We start from the raw sequence: 27,741 nt of genomic DNA, 5'->3' as shown, positions 1-27,741 counted from the left end.
ATTTCTGCCGACCTTTAAAAACCTAGCTTGCAGTTAGGCAGATATTTTGAAAACCTCTTCCGGCTACTTTGCGGCTTAAGTTTTGCATTTCAGAGCAGTACCGGTTTCGCTTTCTCTTGGTGTTTTACCCTCCACGCATGTGCGCAAACTGACGCGGGATTTCAGGTTGCATTGCATACTTCTCTGAATTGGCGATTGCTTATTTTTAAATATCATAGAAAATTCCTGCTAAGCTTTGATTTCCCACTTTCATTTTATCTTATTTTTTGTGGCCCTTCCTTAGGTTTTGAGATGCTTAGTATGAAGTAATAGTTTTTGGGCCTCACCCTGAGGGCTCGTTTGGGGTGTCTGTGTGTCCTCTTAGGGCTGTTTGGTTGTAGGGAATTTCTAGGGCATTTTAAAAAGTGGAGATGATGTTAAAACCTTAAGTCATCTTTAACAGGTGTGTAAATATATGGAGGTTTTATAAGAGTCCTAAATGGGGCTCACCCAAGCAATTTTGTTTGGAGTTCTGCCTGTCCCTGTTATGTCCTGATCTTTTTGTCCATCACAAAGAGGGCAGTGTGAATTTACCCGCCGCTGTGCCTTGATGTGAATCACTACAGGTAGTCATGAGAAAGTTATTCAGGGTCTGTGTTCATTCAGGTTGCGGTTGCAGCTGGCAGCACTGAATATGGTGATGCATCTTCTCTGTGGGTCGTGCTGAGGCCACTGATTTCACTGGAATGTATGCTGAACAGATGGCAATCTTTGTAAAAAGCTGAGGTTTAAGTCCGCATTTGTTGTTCTCGGTGATGCCTTTGAGTGATACTGTTGGTTAGAAGGACTGGGCCTTAGAAAATGCTTGTAGCTACCGTTTCTGTGCTGTTACAGGTTTTATGAAGCACTATGGAAATGATGCCAGTAATCCTATTGGAATGCCTCTATGGTTGTTTCGGAGCCCTATGGATTTCCCTTCCTGCGGAAGACCCTGGTAAATTGATTAGCTGAGATGAAAGCCTTTGCTGACCTAGACCCGTGTGATTTGCCTGTGAATACAGACGTGGTGATGGGAGAGCGGGCAGATGTAGGAGTGGCTGAGCTATGCTGGGAACAGGAGCTGCTCTTCATGAGAAGCTCCTCAGCAGCAGACTGGAGCATATTTCAGATTTGTGTGTCTTCCCAGCTATAATTGCTCAGATTCATGGACCCCTGGGGAATCTGCTTAATTTAAACTATCTGCATTCTCTTTTCTGAGAATTTAGGTTTTTGTAGCCTGTAAGCCCCATAGCGCATCACGTTATTTCAAGAGCACAAAGCTCTAGCAATAATAAATGTAATGTGAATTATTCTTTAGTGTTAAGAATACCTATTATGAAAAAATGAAAATTTTTTTTTTTGAAATTGTAAATTGTTTGCCATGGCCAATGGGAGAAACATAAGAAAACAACTGCTAGGGAAAAAACTTCTGAAACAAGAGGGAGTGTATTTTGTAACGTTGTCTCTCAGCACACCTTGCTAGGAACAGGCCTGAGGAGTCGATCCTTCTTCCATCAGCAGTGTAATGGGGCCATGAATTCATGTGGGCTCTGATTAGCAGTGAACAAAGGCTGAGATGTTCTCCTTTGGGGCAGGACTGGTGTCTTGGTGGGGTTTCTCCATGTAGGTGTACTGATGGTGGTTGTCATAATAATTAAGGGCTTGGTCTTTGTGGCTCAGAACTCATTGCCGTTTCCATGCTGTGGGAGAGCAGGTGTGGGGAATTGCTCTCTAAGTCTTAAAAACGGTTTTCATAATTTGTGGCTTAGCATGCAGGACCACAAATATATTTTGCAAAACCATTTATATTTGGAAACATGATTCCCCAGTGATGTATCTTTTTCATTCCAGTGAGGAACAGTGATTTCATCTAATGTTGTTTGTAAAATTTGTGGTGGAGCAGTTCTACAGGAAAATTAGTCCTCAAAAAGTTTTGTGGGAATACCATTCCTGGGAGATGTTCTTTAAACTATTTGGAAGAGAAATGCAGTAGTATTTAGCTTTTCCTGTTTTGTGCTGAATATCATTAGAGTTTGACCTCAAAATCTAGTGTTTCAGAAAGGCATGTTAAAGTTTAATGAACTTAAAATGCCTTTTATCTCTATTTGAAAGAGCAGCAGATTTTGAAATGTTAGGATTTCTGTAGGTTATTTCATTTTCCTGTCAGCTCTGCTAGTGACAACTTCCTTCCAGTTTTCCCTGTTCCTCACATTTTTCTACCTTGATTCAGGTGGCTTGATGTTCTCTCGTGCCCAGAAACCCAGACTGCTCTGTGGTTAGTATGAGGTATTGCTCTGACAGGTCTGCGCTCTTTTTTTTTTAGATTTTATTTTCTTTCTTTCCATCTTGTCTCTACTTCTCCCTCATTTTGACTCATCTCAGTTCTGCAGCTTGTTCTGTGTTTGCGCTGTCTTCTCTCAATCTGAACTTTCACCTTCTCCATTTGCTTTCCCCCTCCCCCTGGTATTTTCTTCTCCCTCCAGTGCATCTGTTTCCTCTCTTACTTCTTTCCTGATGCTCTTTCTTCCTTTCAGCTGTTTTCCCTGCCCTCTTGTCGTCGCTGTTCCTGTTGGCCTCATCTCTCTGCAGATCCTCTGAAATCTGTTTCCTACGTGGATGAGAGCGTGCCTCCGCCAGCAGCTGCTTCCCGCGTAGGTGAGAGTGCTGGCCAGGAGGGCTCAAATGGAAGTTAGGCTTTTAGGACCAGTGAACACAGGGGTTTCAAGGGACCAGACAGCACTTGAACAGCAATCGCTTGTTGGGCTGTTTTAAGCTGCTTTTTAGTGACTACCTTTTGTAAATGGTGATTTCTTTGCTTTTACCCATTATTTTAAAATTTTTGCCTCCTTCCTGTTGCAGTTGGAAGCTTCTAACTCATGTGAGTCTGTCCCCAAAATTGTTTTGCTGCTTGCTGCAGGTGATGGGGCAGACCACTCCAGTGTGGAGCAATTAGAAAGAAAGCCAGTGCTGGGAGTCTGCAGGGTGAATCAGCCACCGATGCCAGAAACTTGTTCTGTTCAAACGCAGCATCACTTGGTTCCTGCCCTTCCCGCCAGCCTCTGGAGGTTTGTGCCACTGTGGCAGTGCTTGAGCAATCGTTTTCTGGGGTTGTCTCCTGAGGGAGCAAGTGGGGATGTGAATGACAGTTATTTTTAACCACTTTTCAGATTGGTTATTTATGTTGCTTGCAAGGCAGAAATAGCCAGCCCTGCTAGCCAGCATGCTCATCCTGCGGCTCCCTCATGTTGGGCATCAGTCTTCATGGTTTCTTTCTCTCTTTTCCCAGTGAGCTCCACTCGCTTTTCAGGGGCTGATAGATGTGATAATTTTATTTCTGCTTCCCAGGCTGGAGGTGAGAGGACTATACTCAAGGTTGTGAGTATTGTGAGATAAAAGCATTTGCAACGCGATGGTGTCCCTGAGGGATTACCTTGATAGCTAATGGCAACTATAAATCAGTTTAGGTGGAAATTTAAGAATAATTTTACCAGAGGTTACTTAGAAACTCTGTTTTATTTTATTCAGAGTGCAATTTATTTATTCAGGTTTCTGGAGTTTTGCTTGCTTGCTTTCTGTGGACGGACACAGCCTTTATAGTCCTGGTATAATTCATAGGTGTTGCAGGCAGAGAAGGAGGCGATGCCCAGCTGGTTACTCCACTGAAGCCTGTGGACGTGCTGTAATTGAAAGCTCAGTATGGTTGAGGCACAAATGGTCAGTAACTGCCCTGTAAATAAGCACCTCTTGTCTTGATTTGTTCACATCATTTCTCCCCTTGTGAGGGTGAAGGAGTTCAGTATTACCATTTGAGAGTTATTTTTTTATAAAGTTCTCAAGGGACTAAATTAAAATTTTGTCATCCAGTTCCTGGTTTAATGAATAACACATATTTGAAGGGCAATTATTTTGACATTCATCCTACTATGCTGTCTGATTTTATGGTTTCATATCATTTGAAGTACTAGAGCAGCTTTAAACTATTCATTTCATGATGAGATACTGATGAGAATTTAGTCCAGGTCAGTGATTTTTTTTTTTTTTTAATGTCAGCAATGGATCCTTCATAACTTCAGAATAATTTTCCTCACATGCCCCTTCAGAACTGAAATATGCTGCTGGGAAGGACATGGCTTTTGCTTAGTTTTCTAGCTGCATCGATGCTTTCCATCATTAAGGTTTTCCATTGTAAAGTCTGGCCCACTCTTATGCTTCCTTCAACTTACCAACTTTTTGTAGTTGTGAAAGGGATTTTGAACTAGGTAAATTCCTTTGAAATTTTGATGTACTCTCTAATTTAGTCATATTCTTTTCCAGCCATCATTATGCCTCTGTACTCACTTATTGATGTGCTTAGTCTTATAAGTCTCCATTTGTGCAGGACAGGAGTGACTGTGCTGTTTTCCTTCTCTTATGGTGATGCTCCCCTCCTGTATCATGTACACCTTTGGCCTGTTTCACTGGATTCCTGGCTCTTGCTGCTGTGGAGTCTTCTCATTTTCAGTATGATTCCTTCCCTTTTCCTGTAAACAAACATGTTAGGTGAGGGCTATGACATTGTGAAGGGTTTTCTGCATTTTGGGAAGTAATGCTCTACCCTAGTCTGTACCTGAGGTTTGGGGTTTTGTTGTTGTTGTTAATATTATTGATTAAAAGTTTGTTAATGTCCCAAGCAGAAAGTATGCTAGAGATCTTGAGTGGCTACAGATTCACTGGCAGGATGTGTGATGACCAAATACTTCGTGGGTTTTTCTGTCAACATTGGAAAAATCATTTCGGTTATGTCTACTCCCTTGATACTAATGATAACACATTGCTTGTTGCCTTGGGATGATTAAAACCTTGTTTGGATGTAGAAGTCTTCCAAGAATTAGAAGGAACAAGTAAATGAATGGCAGATGTTGCCTTTTTTTTTTCCTTCCAGCTGCCTTTGAAGTGGGTATGATTTTTTTTTTTTTCTAATCATCAAACTTAAAATTTTCAAAACAGTAGTGGCTGACAAAAAGGGGAAGTGACTTCCATGTTGTGGTGTTAGGAGGTCCTTGGATTTCCTATGCATGTTCTTTAGTGTCCTCTCTGGCATTCAAGAAATTACCATGTTTAGCAGACTTGCTTTGACAGAACTGGAGGTAGGACAACTTGCTTTTTCATTAGCTCTCTAGAGCTGTCCAAAAAAAAAAAAAAAGTCAGAAATACCCTTCAGTGGCAAGGCATACTGGTGTTAAAAAAGGGAATTTCTTTTGAACCAGAGGATCTAAGACTTATTTTCTGCTCTAGCTCTGATGACATTACAGGATTGACCTCAAATCTGTTATTTTCAGTCTGTTTTTCAGTAGCAGTCATGCTAATTGATCTCCTTAAAAATGTGCTTTGAACATATCTCAAAGGCTTTAAAAGTTTAAAATCTGTTGAGGTTGAAACTGCTTCCTTCTGGGTAGATCTAGTGATTTTAAAAAAAAAAAAAAGATGTAAAATCATCTATTGTGTATTTATCATTGGTTGCTTACATAGACTGATAACTATCACCCCTAATATCCAATTGATGTTTTTGCTTGTTTTTTACTTAAAAAATAAATTCCATGCAGAGAAGTTCCATTTTGGGTGGACATACTAAAAAAACAATATAGAAGGTGAACAGTTTATCTGCAATCCTTAGAGTAACTTTTTCTGTGAATCAGAGAGAACAGACTTTTGCGAGCTTTGGTTTGCAGTGCTTACTGCTGGCAGCAGATGCATTTAGCAGGTGTTTGGGTAACCTGTGCACCCACAAGCTAGAGGGCCGCCTCTTTCTGCGCTGCGGAGACTTCTGAAGCGGGTGGGAAGGGTTGAGCTGAGCCGCTGCGGGAGGGTTTGCCAAGAAAACATAGAGATGCGTGCCTCCCAGCGGGGTGGCCTCTGGCTGGTAGCGGATCTCAACACAGGTTGTGGCAGACCTGTGAGTCACGTTCAGAGGATCAGTCAGATCGGTCAGTTGTGTGTGGCACAGCCCTTCTCAGCCGCGGAACGATGAGTCACGAACTTGTGACTTTCCAGGCCTTGGTACAGAAAATACCCACATAGCTGCTCTCATGGTTTCATTTAGAAATGAGTGAGCACTGCAAAAGTTAAATAATTAGGCTGTATACTTCAGGTCTCTACTGTATACTGACTTCTGGTCATCTTTTTTAAAAAACACATGTTGAGAAGTAGCATATTATTGTCACAAACAGAGAAATGCTAGTTTCTGGAAAAAGCAAACAGGATCTTAATACAAATATTTCCTGAATAATACAGCCACAAAACTAGTTGCAAGGGTCTATTGTAATTGCTTTGCCTGTTTACTTTTTTGCCCTTGTTTCACATAACCTAACTTATTCTGATCCATTCAAAACTATGTTGCTGAATAACTTCTGCCTAGTTGTTCACACTATATTATCTTATTTCAACAAATTGAACAATTGTCTTTTGCTACAGGGACCCCATGCTGCTATTCTGCTTCTCTGACTCAAAGGCAAGAATCAGCTCTGTGGTATTATCGTGTCCACTTGTCTGAAAATCACTCATTACTTCTCTTGTGCTGAGCACCGTCTCCACAGAGAGTCAGAGGGAGATCTGTCATTGTTATAAATTCCCAGTTACAAATTGCATATATACTGATTTTGTTACTCAGTCTAATCTCCACCTGCTTTGTTGTCTCACGTGGTCTGGGATCATACTGTATTTTATTTAGCTAAATAGTCTGTAGAACAAAATAATAATAAACAAAATTAGGTGTAAAACTTGGTGTCCTAGACAAAGTCTAGGCTTTCTAGACATACTTACAGCTTAGTTCGAATGTTTGCATTCAATATGTTACTTAAAAAAACCACCTAAGGAATCATTTGTGTTGAAGTGATGTTCTGTTAGGCAATTTAGTAAGCTGATGCCTGTTCAGAGGTCTGAAAGTATGTTATAGCAGCTGTTTGTATTGCTTTTGTATGTGTTCTTCTGTATAATAGGTTTAAAAAAATATTTGCCTACAGCCGGCAGGCAGGCAAATGCTTTCACTGTACCTGCATTATGTTGCTGTGTTTCCCTTTTTGTATGCATTGGTGCCAAACCCAGTAACGGGTTACTGCTCATGCAGAAATCTTTTTAGCCGTGACAAGAGTGACTGTTGATTTCTATGTGGACTCTGCAAATAGCCAGTATCTTGCTATGATTTTGGCATGCCTTCTTTAACTTTTTGTTGATGATATTAAATTTAAGATGATAGGGATGTGTTTATAAAACCAAGTTAGAATCTGTGTCCTGCTAGCATATGCTGTTGCTAAAATAGTAAATATTATCTTTCTTCTGTGTGTATGAGCACCTTATGATTTTAATGGGATTAATTTATGAATAGAATAGGCAGGATCAGCCCTTTTCACTAAGTTCAGAAGACCAGCAGAGCACTGCGTGAGGACTTCCTGCGTTAGTGGTTCTAAGGTCTGCTCTGGTAGAACGTTTCTGGCACTGATGTGTATATTATTTGTAAATTTAAGAAAGGTGACAATATGAGCATAAAACCAATGGTAACCATCTATGCAGCCCTTCTTCCAGGGATGGTGAATACCTGGAATATAGGTATTTTTAGCAATGTTCAGGCAATTTTCTTTTCATGAGGTCACAATATATGTGCAGTGCTGTTCTGAAGTCATTCAGCTGGAAGTCAGCAGCTTAAAGACAGGGGTGAGTTCTTTAAACTACTTTAAAATGATCCTTAACACAATTTGTCATCTATGGACACTTGGAATGTTATAATCAGAATTATTATTTTGGTAGAATATTCTGTAGTTTTTTCCTAAGGTGATTGTGAAGTGAGAGAGTGAAAATACCTGGTGGCAAGACAGTTGTGCATGACAAGGCATTAGCGGTCGAGTCCCCCAGGTGGTTGTTTAAGTGGAGCGCTCTCGTGCATGGTGTCTCATTCTGCCCCCCCTGCTGCTCTCCTGGGCTTAATCAGCACCCTTTGATTTTGTAATCTATATTGCAGGAACTGCCAATACACAATAACAATAAAGCTTTTGGCCAGTATGGCAGTTGCCTTTTGCACTGCTGAAAGATTTAATTATTATGGTATCTGAGACAGTGCACTGGAGGCTGTGTGGAGGCGTTAAGCTTGCTCCGCTTCGTGGACTCCATGCTGCTCTCTGTTGAAAAGGCAGCTTTCATTTGTGGTCTTCTGTGGTTTCCTATGGACTTTGCCTGCTGAAGGCTGGGGACCAGATCTTTTAACGATTATGTTGCGTTCTTTGCTGAACCTGCCTTCACGTTGGTTATAATGAGCTGTTTGAAACAGCCATCTATATTGCAGTAACTTAAGAACAATTTTCTTAGTTGAATTGGAGAAAAATGTGATATTAGCATTTTAAGACTCAGCATGTAGTACGGTTCAGTAATGCAGACTTCTCACTGGTGCCCACATACTCCGTTTAAAACCCTGATCATAGCAGATTGGTCAGCAGACTGAGAGTCCAGATAATTCTAAGTTATCCTCTGCTGTAGAACTTTCATAGTATTTGGTTTATTTGCCATTTTATTATTTTAGGCTATCTGATAAAGGCTGACTTGTGCTCTAGGATTTTAATTTTAATTTTTTTCTTCTTTTCATAAATATCCTTCCTTCTCATGAGATCATGCTCATGTTTTACACTGAGATGCCAAATTGACACCCTTTGAAATAAAGTTTTGGACTGTTTATTGGTGTATTTCAAAGGTTACTGTGAGGCAAGGCATCAGTATGATTCAGCCATGATGTCAAGTGGGTGACATACAGAGGTGACAGTTGAATTTCTGTGAGTGTTCACTCATTTGCCTCTGCTGAGATGATCGCAGCTGTTAATTCATACTAGTGGAAGTAGGTGTTTGTGTGATTTTGACACATCTCCCACACAAATTTGGGCTGCCTTCAGTGATGGGTTTAATTTTGGCAGACAGCTGGGGTGAGTGGATGCAGCCTTTTAGACAGCAAGGATCTATGATGATGTACAGCTGAAACATTTTATGTCAGGTTTACCTTTCGTTGTTTGTCAGCCTTAAGGCAGGAAACCTACTGCAGCTTCTTAAGGACTCACCTGATTTTAAGTTGATGTTGTAAATTAATGTTGCTAATGGTAGAGATTGTTCTAAAACTTATTGATATAATGCAAGAATCAATATTTTACTTTGAATTCCTTAATTAGGAAGGTAACATGTCACTGAAGAAACGGAGTGCGGTTTGCCTAACTGGCTGGATTTCAGAGTGACTCTGTAGAAAACAGTTGTGGGTACAAAGACATTAGACTCCACATTTTGAGAGTTGTATTTTAACTGACTTTTCCCTCAGAGAATTTTTGGAAGTTGAGACTATTAATGTTTTTGTGTCATGTTTATCACAGGAATTGCAGTTGTGAATCAAACCACTGTTTCATCTACTTCAATATCTCATCATCATCCGGACCACATTCTTCAGAGCAGTAATCCATTCTTGTAGACATCTGTGGAGGATGTAGCACCCAAGGGTTTTTGCAGAGTGCATTTGTAGAAGCTTGTTTTGTGCCCAAAACATTCATTATGCTATTATGCATCATGGCTCATTATGCAATTGCATAAGCCACAGTGCTCCTGTAGTTGTGCTCTCCTGTTTTAAAAAGGATGTAATAAAATGAGAAAGGTGCAGAGAAGGGCAGTGGAGGTTTTCAAAGGTATGAAACAGTAGGGAACAGCTCAATAGAAAAAGGACTTTTCAACTTTGAAAAGAGGCAACATAGGGAAAATGAGAGGCATGAGGAAAGAGAATATTACTTGCTGTCCTTTCCAGTGCAGAAACAGAGGGCTATCTAATGGAAGTGGTATGTAGTATATTCAAAGCAAGCAAGAGGGGATACTTCATCGCCAAACTGATTTAGTGTGTTCTGCTAGATTTAACAAAAAAACAAGAAAAAAGCCCCAATACAAACAAACAAAATGACAAACAACCAGCAAAAAAACCCTCAACCCAAAAAACCCCAAACGAAAACTTATAATCATGTGTGGTCTATGTAGTAGCTTTTAAGTATTTCCGAAAAGCTGTGTCATTAACACTGAAAGTGTTTTTAATTCTCATTTGAGATAATGCAGTACTACAAATGATTGGACCAAACAAAAATCAGTCTTAGAAAAGATGTGCTTGGATGATTTCTCTGAAAGACTTGCTGTAATGCATAAGATAATACATCAGAGTCTTAGAACATCATAACTGTTTATGGAATAAGTGGTATTAAACTTTTTTCCTCACTGTAAGTTGGAACAAATATATGTATTTTACTTGAAATATCTATGTTTCTATACATAGCGCAGATCCTGCAGGTCCTAGGGTGACACCATCTGTTTGAGAACATGTTCTCAGAGGTGAGGCATGTGCTGGTTAAAAACATGGTCTGTGCGGGGTTGTGTATTGAAATCCCGTTGGCAAAACGAACTGTAGCATAGTACCTGTCTGCTTTTAATTCTGCTTTACCTGGTCTGTGTTATCTGGAAGCATCAAGCGTTTGTGGAGTTGTATCACCTTAGGCTTCCCATTCTCCCGATGTGACCAACAACATCTCCGAAGGCGTAGGTGACCTCAGCAGGGAGGTCTCCTGAACTTGCATGAGTGTCTGGGCTGAGGCGTCTTGTGGTGAGGGGATGAATGGCCCTGTGGTCCCCCTCACTGAGCCTAGTATTTTGGAAGATCATGGTTTGTGGATGTTTGGGATTGCCCGTCTCATCCTGGCCAACTTCATCACTGCCTAGAAGTTGTTTTACAGAGCTCGGGAGCGTGAGGCCTGCTGGGGTGCTGGCGGATCTCGCCTGCTGTGCAATCTTTACGCTGGCTAGCACTCAGCCCGTCTGCCCGAGGCAGTCAGAGGGGTCTGCAGGGTGGGTAGCCGTGGGTGCCTGGCTGAAGGCTCCAGCGCCGGTGGAGGTGAGCAGCCGCAGTTGCGGCTGGCCTGCCTCGCCTGCCTCGCTCCTCTGGTGGGTGCCAGCCATCCCGGGGACGGGGCTGTCGCTGGCGGTGCCGCTGGGAAGCAGCTGGCAGAGCCACCAGCGCAGCGCAGGCCACGGTGGTCAGTGCGCTGCCTCTCCCCGTGCTGACCTCCTGGCTGAAAACGATGGAGGCCCTGATACTGGTGCCTGCAGGTTTTTGATGTGTCATGGAGAGGAGTGTTTCTTCTGCAGGTTTATAGTTGGATTATGAATAAATCTTTATTACTAGGTAAGTAATGTAATTAGGTTACTTATCCAGCATTAACAATTTATTTGTCATGTAATGCAATAATTTTTCCCTATTTTTAATCATACTTAGAATTTATCATGCTTAATCTTTACACACGGGCTGAAAGCTTATAGTTTAAGACGTTTCAGAAGTGAAATCACCCTCAATACATATATTAAAAACTCCTTCAGATAACAAATGGTTATTCCATTAACAATCGTAGGGCAGTTAACATATTTTTACTTTAAACTTGTACAACTTCCTTTCCTCACTGTCATGATGGAGAGCAACACAGATTTTTAGGGCCATCCTCTTAATTTTCTTTAATACAAGGCAGTGGGGCAGAAAGCCGCTCCTACAGAGTGGGACAAAAAACCCCTTGTTGAATAGTTAAGAGTTGAGCTGTTTTGCTTTCCACCATGGTTTGATTATTTGGCTGTTAGAAGAGCTCAGCACTTGGTCTGAGCCTTGGTTCAGGTCTGGGTCTGGAGACACCCTTGCTGAGGACTGAAATGCAGGTGGAACACCTGGTGCTCGCTCAGTGAATGAAGGTGAGCTTTGTGCAGCACCCTAGCCTGGGTCATTTTATTTCACTACTGAACAGAAAAAGATCATGTGTCTGGTACCCATTGCACTGCTTATAATTGTGTAAGAATCTGGGACCAGTAAAGCAAACTCTGAATTTTGTTTTAATAGATTAATCATTGGTACCGGGAAATGCTCAAATGTGATATATGTGGTAATAAAGATTGCAGAAGCATCTAACTTTCTCAGCCTGGTAAGTAAGATGGAGCTCTGTGCAAGTGTATGATAAATTTGAGCAGTTAAGAGTTTGACTTCCTTCCTCAGCCTTTGAGATCAGGACTGTATGGCGCTCAGGTGCGTGGAAGATGACATTTGGTGCTGGCTCAATACGTTGACGCTCCAGAGAATATTACAAAGTGTAAAAATGTAGCAATACACTTTGTGACCTCGGAGTTTTCACTTCCAATCCTGCAAATTTACTGTTGGAGTTTGTTTTTCATTTGTGGCTATCCCCACTGGTTTGTAGTTTGGGGTTGGGCTTCTGGGCTTAGCTGTTCTACTTACTTGCCTTGCAACCCTTGAGAATTGTTCTCTGAATGTATCAGAAACCCCTGTTCTTCCCACAGAGTGTGGTCTAATAAACTGCAAACCTGAAGTGACGCGCCAGCAAAAATAGAACAGTGGATTTTTAAAATAGGTAACTAGATGACAGCTGTATTTGCATTTAGCAATTTGTAGAGAGCTGTACTACATCCTTAAGGTCTTGCTAGGAATTTATTCCATGCTCATGAGAGCTTGGAAAAGACTACTCATATGCAATTCAAGAAAACATTAAAAATATTTAATGAATCAGGTATGTTAACACTAATGAATGATAAGGACATCCTTCCTTCCTGTTGGAAATTATAGAACTAGTTCATGATCTATGTGATCTGCAAATAAGAAACAGAAGAGCATAGGAGTTATTTGGGTTAGGTTCACCTTTAATAGACAGTGACTAACCCTGTGAAGTTTTTTTCTTTTTTTTTTTCCCCCCGTGTTGTGTTGAGTTTCTGTGCAGGATTCAGTGTTGACAGCTTTGAGACCTTTTAAAGTGCTTAGGAGAGAGCAAGCCAGTACATGCTAATTTAAAAAAAGATCTTAAAAAATCCGCTCTGTAAGTCTTTTTGAAGGAATTACATTGTTGAGATCCAGGTCTGGCCTTGTAGGGCCTGTGTCTGAGGCACTAGGGCCGCAATTTATTCACGCAGGAGATCCAGTTTGGATGATGAATTCAGTAGTGCTTATTTTTGGGGGTGGGGTAGAAACAGCAAAAGGGACTGCGTTTCTGTAATGGAACTGAAGTCAAGTGTGGATCCTTCAGGTGAATTCTGTGCCAGGACCTTTAGCCTATGTGGAAGTCTTTTGCTGCATCTTCGTGGGGCTCCTTACACCCTAAAATTAATTTCCTTTGAACAGGTATAGGCAAAGAAAGATGTATTTTCATGTTATTACACTAACATTAGAGACTTGTAAAAACCAGATGCAGTCATGAGTAAATATACTAAGATACAATGGAAACAGTGTCTTAGTATGCCAAGCTGACAGTGCGAAACCAATGTGTTGGGTGCTCTCTTTACCACCAGTGTGAAGATCTGTATTTCATACTGTAGCAGTAAGCTTTCTGGTGGTTTGAGTATGCATTGGATGTTTTTTCCCTCTCAGATCATGAAAATGTCGAATGCTAATTTGTTCAAGATTTTCCCAGTCGTTTTGCTGTTTAAAGGTATCGGACTGTAGGTTTTAGTTTTTTTTCTCCCCCCTCTGCTGCCCCTTTGGAAGTCATTTGGAAAGGTAACTAAGCACAGGAACACCCTAGCTAGTCTCTGTGCACTTTGTGTACTTAATACTGTGTTCCAGTTGCTGTTCTTTTTGACAAGATACTGCAGAACACACTTGTTAAGTCTTGCTATCGGGGAACACCGGGCTCCTCAAAAAATTGCCCTTTGCAACAGGATGCTGTCCCGAGCTCATGCCCGTGCCTCTTGCCAGTTACACTTGGGGAATTCCTGTAGTTGGAGCTCTATGGTCTAAAAAGTGACTGTGTGCTTTCCTGAAGTGTGCTCTTATTTTTTCATCTTACAATAGGTAAAGGAGAAAAGGCTTCTTGCTTCTTCAGACAGCCTAGTGCCTCCCCTTCTGGTGGTGGGACGTGGAAGCTGTTTACTGAATGTGCTTCGGTAACTGTTGACTAGAAGTTGCCGGTTTCATGGCTTGTACGAGTACTTGACTTGAGAGACACAGAGAATCTAAATGCTCTCTGCCCTCACTTGCTTCACCAATGCTGTCGTGCCAGCATAGCCAAGGAGAGAGCCGGGAATGTATCACAAGGCCCGAGTTCCGCCTCCTGCCCTCTGTTCACCCCGTATCAGTACTAACAAAAGCTGAGCATCCTTTGTGCTTCCTCAGCTCTTTTTCAAGTTTCAATTTCCATTTTCTTTCTTTGAAGCACAGAGAAGAGTAAATGTACATAAACAAAACTTCATACTGAAGCCAATAGACACAACTGAATAGCAGGCAGGAATTCTAAGAGAGGCTTTTAAATGAATATTTAATTACTACATTAACTGAGCAAATAAAGAACATGCTGTTAATATTAATACTGTGTTTGCAGTGGTTCAATGGAACTGAATAAGTTTTATAGTTTGTACAGCGTCCTATTCGTTGTGTAGGCCTTCAAAGGATGACCACATCTAGTAAGCTAATAACACTATGGATCTCCCTAGCTATTCCTTAATTCTCTGAATTAAGGGATGTCTGTTGTTGTTCTTTGCATAGCACATTTCTTAACCAAATTCTTCACAGTTATGTAATGGTGCCAGTCTTCCATGTTTTGTTACTCCAAAATAGTTCTTAAGTGACTCCACAAAGAGCTGAAGTATAGGCTGTAAGCTGCAGAGATACCCATGATGAGCCTGCCTCTTCCAGATCTCGGTGCGCTATCTCCTCCATCTTCATTAGTGTATCTGCTTTGTAACCTTTTGGAGAGCAAAGGTTAGGAGGTATTTAATATTTGGCTTGTTTGCTCCTGCTTAGAGCTATAAAAATATTGATCACCCAAATGATGGTTTGCAGAACAAGAAGCCAGAGGCAGAACCTAAATTTCCTGAAAAACCCAAATTCCTGTGCTGTGAGTGACGTATTCTTCCTGCGTGTGTTGGTTTCTTTTTAAAATGTAATTTGCAAGTTAATATGTTTTATCTAAGAGTGAGAAAAAGAATAATGCCTACTTGTGGTGTTGTGACACTTGAAACCAAAAAAATCTCTGGAGACAGCCTTGTAGCTTTCATTTGCTTACTGAAAATAGGAACACTCATTTTCTCACATTGACTGGGTCTTTAAATTCCTTATGGCCCTTTTGCATTGCCTACCCTCAGTAAATCTCTGGGTTTAAAGATCTTTACAAGAAAAGCAGCACGCATAGGAACAATATAAATGTTAAAGCTTCCATTCTTGGCTCTGATATTGCTGTTTCCCCTCTCGCTGGCCTAGGAAAAGACATTAATAGATGTTGAATTAAGACTTCATCAGTGGGTCTGTACTTCATTCACTTAGAATCCTTACAGCTATTTTTTACTGTATATAGTGATAATTACTCCTGTTGGCAGAGCAGAACTAATCTAATCTGCTTTGGCTGCTGAAATCTGTGAAGGAGCCAGGAATGATTTCTGTGTTGAATCGTTAACCCTGAATGTACAGTTCTGTCAGTACCACAGTGGGCCCCTGCTTTGTCTGAGTACCTAGTAATCTATCTGGTGTTAATGAATGTACAGATATATATATATATATATATATATATATATAATTTGTCATCTAGGAGGGGTATAATGTACTCCTGTTTTGGTAATCCTGCTTTTGGAATTGGTCTGTCAAAGATGGCATGCGTTGGGGAACCGTCCAGCTTGGTTTACAGAAAGGAGGCCTTGATGTATGAGCAGCTGTAGCTGTAAGTACCTAATTTTCCTTTATTGGATGTGGCTGAAAGAATTTGGAGGAAGCTAGGCGTTTCCTGGGCGCACACATTATGTGGGAGCTGATGAAACCCTTGGGTCTGTGTGTCTAGTTACTGTTGCTTTTTTATGTATATAGGCTCAGGGTACAATGTTGGTCTTGCTGCTTTATAGCTTTGCTACGGTCATGGTACCCTCACTTCGTGGCTAGAAAAGGTGATGGTGCGGTTTGGTCACAGTAGGGAGTTCTTGGATATCTCTCTTGTATTTGCGTTTAGCAGGATTCAAACAAAGTTAGTATGGAATTTGTTATTCCTGTCAACACAGTTGTTGCAACAAACACTGAAACGAGAAGAGAAAAATCTGCAACCCTCAGGGCATTAACCAACGTATTTGAAGGAAACTTTGAGGAGACAAGTTCTTCAGTTTCGGTGCTTTGTTTCACTGAAACAACTTGCACGTATCGATCTTGGTGACAGAATGTAGGAAAGCAATTCTTACAGTTAAATCCATTATGGCAATTTTCATATTCCTCCTCTCGCTCAAGAGGTATAACTGCATTATTTTCCTTTTTGCGTATATTCTCAGGAACAGAGTGGAAATCAAAATGAGATATTCCCAGCTAATCTGTTCTCATCAGCATCCCAGAAATGGACAGGAAAGGTCAGGAGTCCGTGTTTTGCAGTAAGTGCTGAGGTATAGGAAGAGCATTGTGAGTGTTATGGCAACGATCTAATCTTCTTCTGCCTTCTATTCTTGTGTAATTCTGCTTTTCTAAGACCATAAATGACTGATGGAAATAGTCTCCCATCCTCACAAGCCTGTGTGTGCCTCCTTGCATGTAACATCAATATTTCACAAACTAAAAAAAAAGAAGTGATTGTGCCTTCCGAGATGTGTGAATTGAAGCTGAATTTGCTCATCTAATTACTTCCCTTTTATATACTTGTTTTGAATGTCTGGTCTTTCCTCAGCTATTTTTGTTATAAAATGCTTGCTGTGACATAAAGCCCCACCATTTTTTGTTTATGCCTATAAGGCCATTTAAAGACTAGGCAAAGGCGAATAGCTGGAGCTGTGTAGTTTATAAAGTGGTGTCATTTAGAGGAGGAATAGGAGGGGAAGATTTCTGGAGTTCCCCTGATGGACATACCATAGTTCTCCCACAGGAGGCAAAGTGGCTTTAGTGGACAAATGACTAAGCAGAGTCCTTTTTCTATATTTTTACTCTTTTGTCATAGCTTCTGTGCGATCAGTGGCTAGGAGTGACTGGCCTCAGTTATTGGGAACCTCCTGAAGTCTGTGTGGGTCCATGAACACAACATGTAAAAAAGCCTGGGAAGCGTGGTGACGATGGGGTGGATATACAGCATCAGCAAAAGGGAATCATGCTGGGGAAAAAACCCACCTTCCCTGACATAGTGCCAGTGATCCATTTTGTTTTATAGCCGAGCATCTATTTACACTGTCTCAGGCTTCAGTCTGTTCTCTAGTTTGTCCTAAACGCAGTGCGAGTGTTGGTCCAGATACAAATATAAGGAAACTGCCAGCTACCCAAGCTTTCTTCCTTGCCTGTGACTAAATCACCATGATAAAAAGGAGATGGAAGCTGAAATAAGTACAAATAGCTGTTTTTTTCCACTATTGGTAATTTAAAAAAAAAGGAAAGTTGAAAGTGGTTAGAACTCTGTCCTTCCTAAATACTTGTCATTTCTTGGCTGTTCAGTTTTCACTTGCCTGACTGGTGTTGCTATTTTGGGATTTCATATAAATGTCTCTCGGCAGAATTTGGTCTTCAGAGCTCTTTATGTTGGTCTCTGAACACCCTTAGGAGTGCTTTTAGTACAAAAGACCCATCTAGATATTGAATATTATGGTCTGTACCAAACAGACCTTTATTCCATTGAAGGACTTCAGTGCTAAAATATATTTTCTGAGAAATACCTCTAAGATTAGATGAATAGAGGTTATATGAAATTGATTTTTTTTTTTCTTTTTTCTTTTGCATTTCATCTTTCACTCCATTAGAGGCCTGGTTAGAGAAACCCTTCTTCCCTGTGGGCAGCTGTAGTCCTGCCTGTGCGTGCCTAATTAATAATTTCTATTCATGCCCTTTGTAAAATACTTCTGTACGTTTCTGTCAGCACACATAACCATGTGCTGTGTTGAAGAAGCCTCAGATAAATGTTTCTTTTTGTGTGAAGTGGCAAATGTTAGGGTAGAAAACAGCATGCTTTTTCTGTGGAATTCAGTATAAATTGGTTTGCCCACTCTCTTCCATTCGTTCAGAAAAACACAGTCCCAATTATATAACCCACACCTGCTCTTTTAGGTAGTAGACTTTTTTAAACTTGCTTTTGATTTCAATAAATGTTGTGTTAATACCTCTTAAACTAAATTCTGTGCAGAATGGACCAGAGGCCACTACAGTTCTGATCTGTTCCATTAAATCTCAGTGGTTTATCACAAGAGTTTGTACCATTTCAGCAGCCCTGACAATGACATTATCTATCTGTAGTAGTGCAGCTACTTGTGCTGCGAAGTATTAGGGTTCTCTAGAAATGTCTTGATAATCTTCAGATGTTAATATTGAAAATTGTTCTCGGGGTCCTGAACCCCAACGGGTTGTGATTTTGTTGGCCAGTCTCTGGGTGCTGGGTGTGCTCCCCTCTCATGGTATTCCTGGAAATGAGCTAGAAACAAGCTCTATTTTTCACTATTATGAACTTTTTTGGACTCATGGCTTATATTACCCTACTGCAATATTTTTACTGATCCATGTATTAAGAATTCTGGACTGACATCTCCTAATATAGCCATGTATTAGAAAAAACCAAACCTCTTTCAAGAGAATGATTTAAAGTTATATTATCTTCTCAGGAAGAGAAACCAATTCTTGTACTAAAAGACATTTCCTGTGGAGCAGACTTTCAGAGGTTAGACCGAGTGCGAGATGTCTAGCTGTTCTTGCATCTCTAAGGGTACCCAACTGCTCTTAATGCCTTTAATGATCTCCCTTGTGGTGTGCCGAAGTATAATGTTTTCATTTGAAAAAGAAACACAATAATGTAGTAGGCTTCCAGATATCCCGAGGACTGTACTTACTAATGAGAGACTGCAGACTGATGGTGCCTTTTCCTTATTGCTGGTGAGGATGGTTGTCTTTTATAGAACTTCCTAGATTTTAGCTGTATGCCCTTTTTAATTTGGAGGTTTCTTGTACTAATTTACACTTCTTCATACAATAACTACAGTGATAAAGATCTTTGTTTTCATTGAGGAAAACTGTTTCTTTAAATGATTGCAATATAAAGTTTTGGAAATATTTCTGAAAGTTTTCTGGATACTATAATAAAATAACTTTTCCAAAACATGAGTAGCATATAACGACTTCTTTGTAAGGATTCCCCCCACCCCAATATTTTATTGCAAAATGAGTGCATGTAAATATGAACACATTTTTGGTTTTAGTAGTCTCACTGTTTTATCCTGGTAGCTATTGTGGTTAGCGTAATAGTTTAGCAATAAGCCTTTCATTTTCATTTTACAAGAGAAAATTGATGTGTCCTGAATCATCGAATGCCCAACTAAACTCACTAAGCAGTCTTCGAAGTAGCAGGGAGGTTAGGCTTCTGTGCCAGGAGGCCCATTCTGCTAAAGGCACCGTTTGGCGCACACATTGATGATGCGCTCCCATCTCAAGTGCAGGCAGATTTGACAAATGCTTAGCCTGTGGTTTCTAGAGCCTACAAGAAATATAATAACTGCTGTGTTGTCGTATGGTTACTGAATATTAGAGTATAATTATGTCAAGCCTATTAAACATATGATACATGTTAACTCCACTTTACCACTTAATGTAGTAGTGAGTATTTAAAAAAAAAAAAGCGGGGGTGGGGGTGAATGAAGAATTAGAGTCTTCTTTGTTTTCTCTGTTAGAATATTCCTAAGATTATTGATCTATTACTTACAGTGTAGGTACTTTAACATTTCCTTTAAAACATGTGGGCTAAGGGAAACTTAATTTCTTGTAATATGTTCTCCCATCTATTTTCATATAATTCATTGTAATGATAATTTAACCACAAAAGGCTGATGTCACAAAAATCCCTCCAAATTTGAAGCAATTGATAAATCTTGTTGAAAAAATGCTGTCATCTTGATCTTCTATTGTAGGGGACCTCTGTTAAGAATAATTGGAGAAATTTCTCAGAATGGGAAGGGCATTTTGTTTGTGCATAACTGCTGATATATTAAACAGTTCTTTTAGGTATCTTAAGACGCTAAATGCAACTCAATAAAACTCTCTCTAGCAAATCTAGGCCAGATTTTAGACCTGTGGCAGCTCCTGCCTATCCCTTAACCTCTTGCTTTCTTTAGAGGTAAACAACTTAATGCAGCCGTAAGCTTTCTTTGCACTGGCAGACTTCAGCACTGACTAATCTAAACTAAAAACTTAGGTTTTAAAAAGGCAGCTGAGTTTTCCAGTGAGGAAAAAATTTGTCAGTGGTTGTGAAAATTTCAGTGTAAGAAAGTAAATCAGTGTTCAAGTTGAATCGGTATTCTGCATTAGACAAACCTAGTGGCCCTCGATGGGCTTTTAAGAAAAAAAATTAAAAACCTGGGGAAAAATATATCAGAAAACAATCACTTTGTATGTGCCATCTTGTTTCCAAAGCTGCGGCCTCCCAAACCAGCTCATCTTCTGGTTCTTTCTGCCAGTGTCACAGTGAAAGGATCACATATGTTTTACTTCTCTCAGCCTTCTAACCTTGTAATTTGACTTGAAAATTATAATCTTTGCAAAATGGGAGACGTTTGTGATATTGACTAAGCAGGCTAGACGAACTTTTCAAATTTCACAAGGCATACTAGCAGTGCAGTATAAATGCAGTGTTGCCCTCGAGCAGCCCGGTGTGTAGCCCAGCACTGGCTGTCCCGTGAGCTGGGAGCACGTGCACACGGGGCTGTTTGTAGTGGAGGGAAGGGTGGAGGCTACAGCTCCACCTGGTACATCTGTGGCCCCTTACACTTGATGTGGCAATTGTCCATCACAGATGCCTTCCTGGGAGCTTTGGCTTGTGCAGGGATTGCTTTTGTGATGCTTTGCGCTGAGTTTGTTGGCTGTTCTCTTGATGTCCACAACCATCTACTGGAATTGTCTACCCTTGAAGCTTCTCTTGTTGAATTGGTGCTTTCACATCTGTAACCTTGCTCTAAACCTGACCTCTCAGGTGCTCTGCTTTAATGTGGCTGGTTAGTTCTATGTAAGACATGAAGTAGGGCTCCCTCTTGAATTGTAGTCTTATGCTGAAGGTAAAACAGTGACATACTTTGAGTGAGCAGTTTTGGTGTTTATTACTTTGCACTTAGGAAAGGTATGGGTGTGACACTCTGTTAATGTAAAAAATACTGCTTTTATAAACAACTTTAAGTTTGAACATACTGCAATTCTATAATTGGTCCCCATGTACATAGAACATAGCATGTCCTGAGTTGGAAGGGACCTGCAAGGATCACCAAGTCCAACTTCTGTCTGTGTATATGAAATGCGAATGATCCTTATTCTTATGAATCCACTATAACGTGGAAACGTCTAGGAACTCAGTGTTAATATTGAGTTGCTGTATTAGTACTTTTAAAATGTGTACTCAAAGCACAATGCTGGGTCATTTTAAATACTGTTGATTATAGATATTGTGTTTGCTTCTGAACTGTACTGTGTAGTGGATCGTAAGACTCTACAACAGCATCTTTGGAGCTGATGTCCACATAAGGTACTACTACCTTACAGTGCTAATCGCTATCAAGAATGGTATTGCACTTTTTAGCTATCCCTCTTTAGTTAATGCAATGCTATTGGTAATTATGGTCTTTTGTACTGGTAAGGTCCTTCAAAAAAATAGCCTGCAGGAAAATGCATTAAAAGCCTTACAAGGAGAGCATTGTGGCAGAAGCGTTATTCTTGTCCAGACTCAGATGATCCTTGATGCATGTGGATAATGTCACGGGAAATAGTCTTTGATTCAGTACAGAAATCAAGGTGTTTTGAGGATCTTAAATCTCCACTATATAAATTGTAAATGACTTCTGAATTGCAAATTTCATCCCCTCTTATGTTCCAGATGGAGAATATGTATTCATAATGTCTTTAGTGTGTTAAAACAGTGCACTTGTGTTCGTTAAACATTTAAACTAGACTTTAATCTTAACAGCTGAAGACACTTGATGTGTTTACATGAAGAATAACTTTCTCATATTAATAAAATTTTGCTGAGGTAACTTTGTTTTGTTCTATGCTGTCTGTAAAGAACTGAAAAGTAAGTCTGTATTTAGACTAATTTGTATCCAGTAGCATATTGTCATTTCTCTTTGATTATGTAAAAGGAGAGAAAATAGTTTCTGTTCTCAAAGTGTCTACTCAGAATTTGGTTAACACTTTTGAGTCTAAAGGGAACTTTCATGGCTGAATTAGAACCAGTGGAAGATCACAGCTTAGTGGAAGCACTGACTGACAAATAATTGTACCAGTTAATTTTGTAATGTATTTGTGACCAAAGTGAGCATACAAGTTACCAATAGACACACTTGATGCTTAGTATTTTTGTTTCCTTTCCCCTAGTTTCTTTGCTTGAAGAATATAAGAACTTTTCTTTCGGCATGTTGTGAAGTATTTGGGATGAAGAAAAGTGAACTTTTTGAAGCATTCGATTTGTTTGACGTGAGAGATTTTGGAAAGGTAAGGATCCTTTTAATTACATCTTGAATAACACCTGCGTTCTGCGGCTTGATTATAGAAGACTCATGGTAGATGTGTGGTACAAGTTGTGACTAATGGATGAGCATTTATCAGTAAAAAAACAGTGGGGAAGAATTAAGAAAGCAGAATAATTAGATTTACATCGGAGGGGCTAATAAAGGGCAGAGAAGAATCCCTGGTAGTAAAGTTCTGAAGGTGCGAAAAGCATAGCAAAATTTAAAAAATGGGTTGAAAGACGCTGAGTTAAAGGTGAATGGAATGTGTGAAGATGGCAAACTGTGGGCGAGCGCTGCCTGGTGAAATCACTTTTGACATAAATAGCGTGGAATCAGAAACCCTGGGCCTGTATGTTGTAAGACCATGTGGTACAGAGCATGTTTCTTCAGTCCTGAGTGCTTGAGATTCAGCCTGTATCTGTCCTTATAAATGTGTGTGTGTTTTTAAATCTGTTGGTTTTTCTACCCTGCTGTAAAGCTCAGATAAAGCTATGGTGGGTTCATGTGACTATTCTAATTTACACAGCCTGAAGGATATTCTGTAAGCCTACGATTAGTTATTCTATATGTAAAAGCTTTTTCCAGTCTATTGTTCGCAACCTCCTACATATCTGTTTGATCTGTTATTGCCAGCGTATGTTCAGTTCAACTTCAGTTTCCGCTTTTGAGTCATAGGGTATCATTACCCTAATTTCACAGGAAAGGGTCTAAAAATTACCTGAAGTAGCACCAAAAATAGTTATTTATTCAAATTTAGTATATTTGAAGCACTACTCCTTTTTTTTAGAGATCATACTGTTACTAATTTTTATATACTCCTCTTTTTATAAATAGACACAGAGGTTAAGGTGAGGTAAGTGTAAGTATGAATCAGGGCTGCAATATGACCGAGTGCTTGAAATGGTTCAGTGATTACTGTTAACCAAAATACCTAATTATTTTTCTGAATCTTTTGTCTGCTTTTAAGTCCTTTGAGTATAAAATTAGATCAACCTGGTAATTCTACTTGTTCTTTCGTTATGCTGAACCTCTTTTGTCCTCATAAATCATATTTAGCACAAAGATTTTGTTAAAATGTGGTCTTTTTTACAAATCTAGTGCATTGCTTATTAAAAATGAGATTTGTTTTGATTGTGCAAGTAGCAGAGGAATTGAAGTTGTTGGTTTTCATTTTTGTTCTTGTTTGGTGTTCTAGCAATGTCGTCTTTAAGGTATTTAATAAGTATCTTAATACTTGCTTCAAATCTTTGACACCTATGCATAATGCACAGAAATTTTTTACTATTGTATGTTCTAATTAATTCCTGAGAGTTTCATGTTTGAGGCCACGTAAACAGAACCATCCTCTGTTTTTAATACAGTCTAGTTTTGAAGAAGTATTTTGCAGTGCAAGTTGTTATTGCTGCGTCATTGAATACCTAGTAAACAAGTTCTGAATTAAGGCTGAATTTAACCCAACAAATATGTTTTTGTCACTCTTTGTTATTTTAACAGAATTTGTTTTCAAATACAATGTTATGTAAGTAGAATAATTGGATAAAAAATACGCTGTCTTCCATCCACAATATTTAGTATTTTATTTCTTTTCCCATTGGATGCAGAGATATGGATTTTTCACTGTCAGTTGCCCCAGTGTAGCACAAGTAGCGTGATTATTCCTGGTGTTCCAGTTTTAGCGATGTTTATAGTGCGTACAAGCAGTGGTTTCTCTAGTCTCTTTAGGGGCCTTTGTCACCTTTCTTGGAAAGCTACCAGGTAAAAATGCAGTGACAAATTTGAAAGACACTAGTCTGTGGGGTTCTTTAATCAGACTAACTATGTGCACGGCACCAGCTGTTTGTGCAGAGGTGGAGATGCTAAACTGAACAAGCCCGTGCAATCCTTGCAGTAGCTGTGATGGGCACACTTCAGGTGCACAATGGCTCTGCTGTTCGGCTGTTTCCATTGCGTGCTTGTGTGGAAGCTTGCCACACACAAGTGGAGGTTGCAATTAGCTGTATTTAGATAGGCCGATCTGTGTGTTTTACCAGCCTCTGCAAATAAGTATGTAGTCAGCTTCCTAAAGCAGTTGGTGAACTTGAGGACATTAAGAAAGTAGACGGGAAAATAACTGTATTAAAAGGTATAGCTAGCCTTATGCTGAATTATTTCTGTAGTTTTAAGTGTCACGTTTGTACAGTCAGCTGAGAATACCTGTAAAGTGGCATGGGATTTCAGTTGCACGTCTGATAATGTACCTATTACTCTGCTAGTGGCAGCAGTGAGAAGAAGAAAGCATATATTTTTCCATGTTGTTCTTGGCTTCTCAACTTTCTTCTTCTTTATTTTTTTCCCCATGAATAACAACCCCCATATAGTCCTAAATCTCTGTCCTTGAATTGAAGTTGTATATATACAAATGCCCAAAAGACAGGGCTGCAGATTTTTCCTGCTCCGGCAACCATGTCATTCTGCCATTTCTAAAAATTCTTTGAACTGCTCTCCCTAAAACATGAATGATCTTAAAATTATTACAAGCACAAACAAAAAGGATAACATGGTTTAGAAACAGTCTGTTTTCCAGACTGCTGACCAAAGAGGTGATGGAATGAGTGTGTGCAATATCTACAGCCTCTAACACATTTGAATGTACTGGAATGTGTCTTTAAAAGTCAGAAGTTGGTAAGTACTTACTAGAGATGTAAAGAAACAGAAGTTGAGGTGACTCCACAAGCCTATATCTGGTACTTCTAAATGCTTCAATTGAATCTATAAAGAAATGATTATTGAATTTGTTGTGTTATGATGGAATATGCTGCTTAATATGACAGATTTCAATGACTAAGCACACTAGCGGAGGGAACAGGAGAAATATGTCAGCTGTAAATGATCGATGGGCCTTCAAGGAAATAAGATTGAAGGGAAAAAAATCAGATAAGACCTGGTGATGGTAACTGTCACTTTTTAAAAATATTCTGATGTTTTTCAACTTTTTAAAGACCATGGCAGCAAACCCCAGTGCATAGTAGAAGTAGCAGCTGTACGCTGCCTATATAGTCACAAGACTTTTAACAGCCTTGTGAAATACCGGTTACAAAATGTTTGATGTAATGGTGAAACCTGTGTTTAATAGCTAGGGGTAAATGAGCAGCTTTCAGATGCTTTGACATAACATATGAAAATTTGACTTGAACTTTGTGCTCCACTTTGCAGAGTCTGTTTGATATCTCAGTGATTAGAGAAAAAGAAGAGTGTATGCAGTGTGGATGGAAATCAGAGGTGAAGCTGAAGTAGCAACAGGTAGACAATAGTTAGACAATAGGTAAACAGGAAGGCAGGTAACCCCATAAGTATGTTTTTAATACGTACATTCTGTATGAATATTGATATCAGCTGTTACAAGATGAGGGTTTTCTTCTGTTTCAAATGTAATAGCAAAGATTTTCTTATTTTTAGACTGCTTGAAAAAAGAGGGGCTACATTATACAGAAATAGGAAGGTTCTCAAATCATGCTTTCTAAAACTACATAAAACTTGTTTTTCCTTGAGTTCTACTACAGTATTCACCCATTCCCACTCCCTCACCTTTCTATCAGTACATTTCATTGTTGCTGCATTAAGTTCCTGACAGAGCATGAAACGCCCTCCCACGCACATGGGTGCCAGGCAGTGTTTTCATTACAAATTCCATGCTGGAGAGTCATTTTTCAGCAGTGCAGGGTTGTCAGGTTCTTCCTTTCTACCTGTGTGCCAGAATCAACAAATAACATTGATAGTTCTTTCAGCTCTGTGAGCCCTGCACACTGCTCGAATGGCAGTCTTTGCTGCTCGGTGCACCGCAACAAATTGCTGCGACCCCTATTCTAGGACAGAAGTTTGCAACTGATGCCTTGCAGAAATGGGAATCTGAGGATTAGTTCCAGCGCTTGTTGATGTCAGTAGATGCTCCCTGGCCTCAGAGAGCTGTGTTTGAGGTCCTGTGGGGGAAAATGGTGTCCAGATATTGTCAGAAACAGAACTTTGTGTACTCTGCTTTTAAATACTCTAAGAAATGTTTAACTGAGTGCAGAGAGTTTTAAATGATACAACAGATCTAATAAGAACATAGCTGTAGACCACCCCCCCGTAGGGGTTCTGCAATAGATGTCTAGAAATAACATACAGTATTCAATCATGATTTAAAAAATCCAAACAAACAAGGGGACCAAATACCAACTGCTACCAATAAAACAAGTACCGAATTGTTTAAAAGTGTATAACATAATGTCCAGTGTAGCTAACTCTCCAGTGATACTTAAAAGGCTAGTTTATGTGAAAGCAAGCCACTGCTGTGAAAATACTGAGTGCATATACTAAGGTCATGTAGTTTGTGATCATTTTAGTCAGTCTTTTGGCACGAAGGAAATCCGGGCTATGATGCAGCAGAAAGTCATGCTGAAGTTGAGGATCCTGGTGTATTAGTATTCCCTCAGGTTTAACAGGTTCCAGGAAGATCAGGCAGATGTGCATGAGAAACACATACCAAAACCCACACAGTAAAGAGCAACAGTTACTATAAGAAGTTATATACCTTTCCAGGAAGAGAGAGGAGGAAAAATGTTTAGGAAATCTTTGATAAAACTGAAGCATTTGAGATTAACCGTAGTTGTTTCATGTTCTATTTGGTGAATTTTATGAGTGAGGTAATAGAGCAAAATATGAGCACTTTCACTAACAGTCATACTAAAACTGCAGAACATTGGGGAACGTGCCAAGAGATTATGGCATATTTTTAAAAAGATATTAAAATGGAGAAAGAGAAATGAACTGGTAAAAACAACGCAGTCATTAAAAACAGAGCTCTGTATCTTCGTTCTCTGAGCTCTTCTAGTGGTAGAATGCAAAAACTTAGTGGTTTGCTCAAGAACCGGCTGTATAAATGCTTTTAGGAGTAGCATTTCAATGTTTTCAAATGTTTTAGTGAGATGGACTGATTTTGGATGAATGACACTTGAACTCCTCCAAGGTGTACTTGTGAATGTGGAAGAATGAAGAAACAGAAGATATGGGCAGATTTCAGCTTCCTTCTCCATGGAAATGCTTTGGGCAAAATGAGCAAGAAAACACGAGCCTGTTGCAAAATGGCTGAAATGCTTGGCATGTATGGAAGACCATATTAGATATCATTTCTGTTTGTATAGAGTTACATAAAGGTCAAACAGTTGGAAGCCTCCCTTAAATCTTAATAAAAAATTACTTCCAGCCCCAAAGAATATAAATCAT

The 27,741-nt window shown here is 39.7% G+C and overlaps 1 protein-coding gene across 1 annotated transcript in view; it reads left to right on the top strand.

Moving 5' to 3' along the window:
- The window catches only part of VAV3 (vav guanine nucleotide exchange factor 3), a 172,309-nt gene that overhangs the window by 9,784 nt on the left and 134,784 nt on the right, over positions 1-27,741 (top strand). The window contains exon 2 of the mRNA XM_075098276.1: positions 22,367-22,483. Coding sequence (XP_074954377.1) covers positions 22,367-22,483 — 117 coding nt within the window. The remainder of the gene's footprint in view (positions 1-22,366; positions 22,484-27,741) is intronic.

Source organism: Phalacrocorax aristotelis, chromosome 6 (genome assembly GCF_949628215.1).
Source record: "Phalacrocorax aristotelis chromosome 6, bGulAri2.1, whole genome shotgun sequence".
Classification (NCBI taxonomy): Eukaryota; Metazoa; Chordata; class Aves; order Suliformes; family Phalacrocoracidae; genus Phalacrocorax; species Phalacrocorax aristotelis.
Note: the sequence above shows the minus strand (reverse complement) of the source record. Positions and strands in the feature narration are given on the sequence as shown.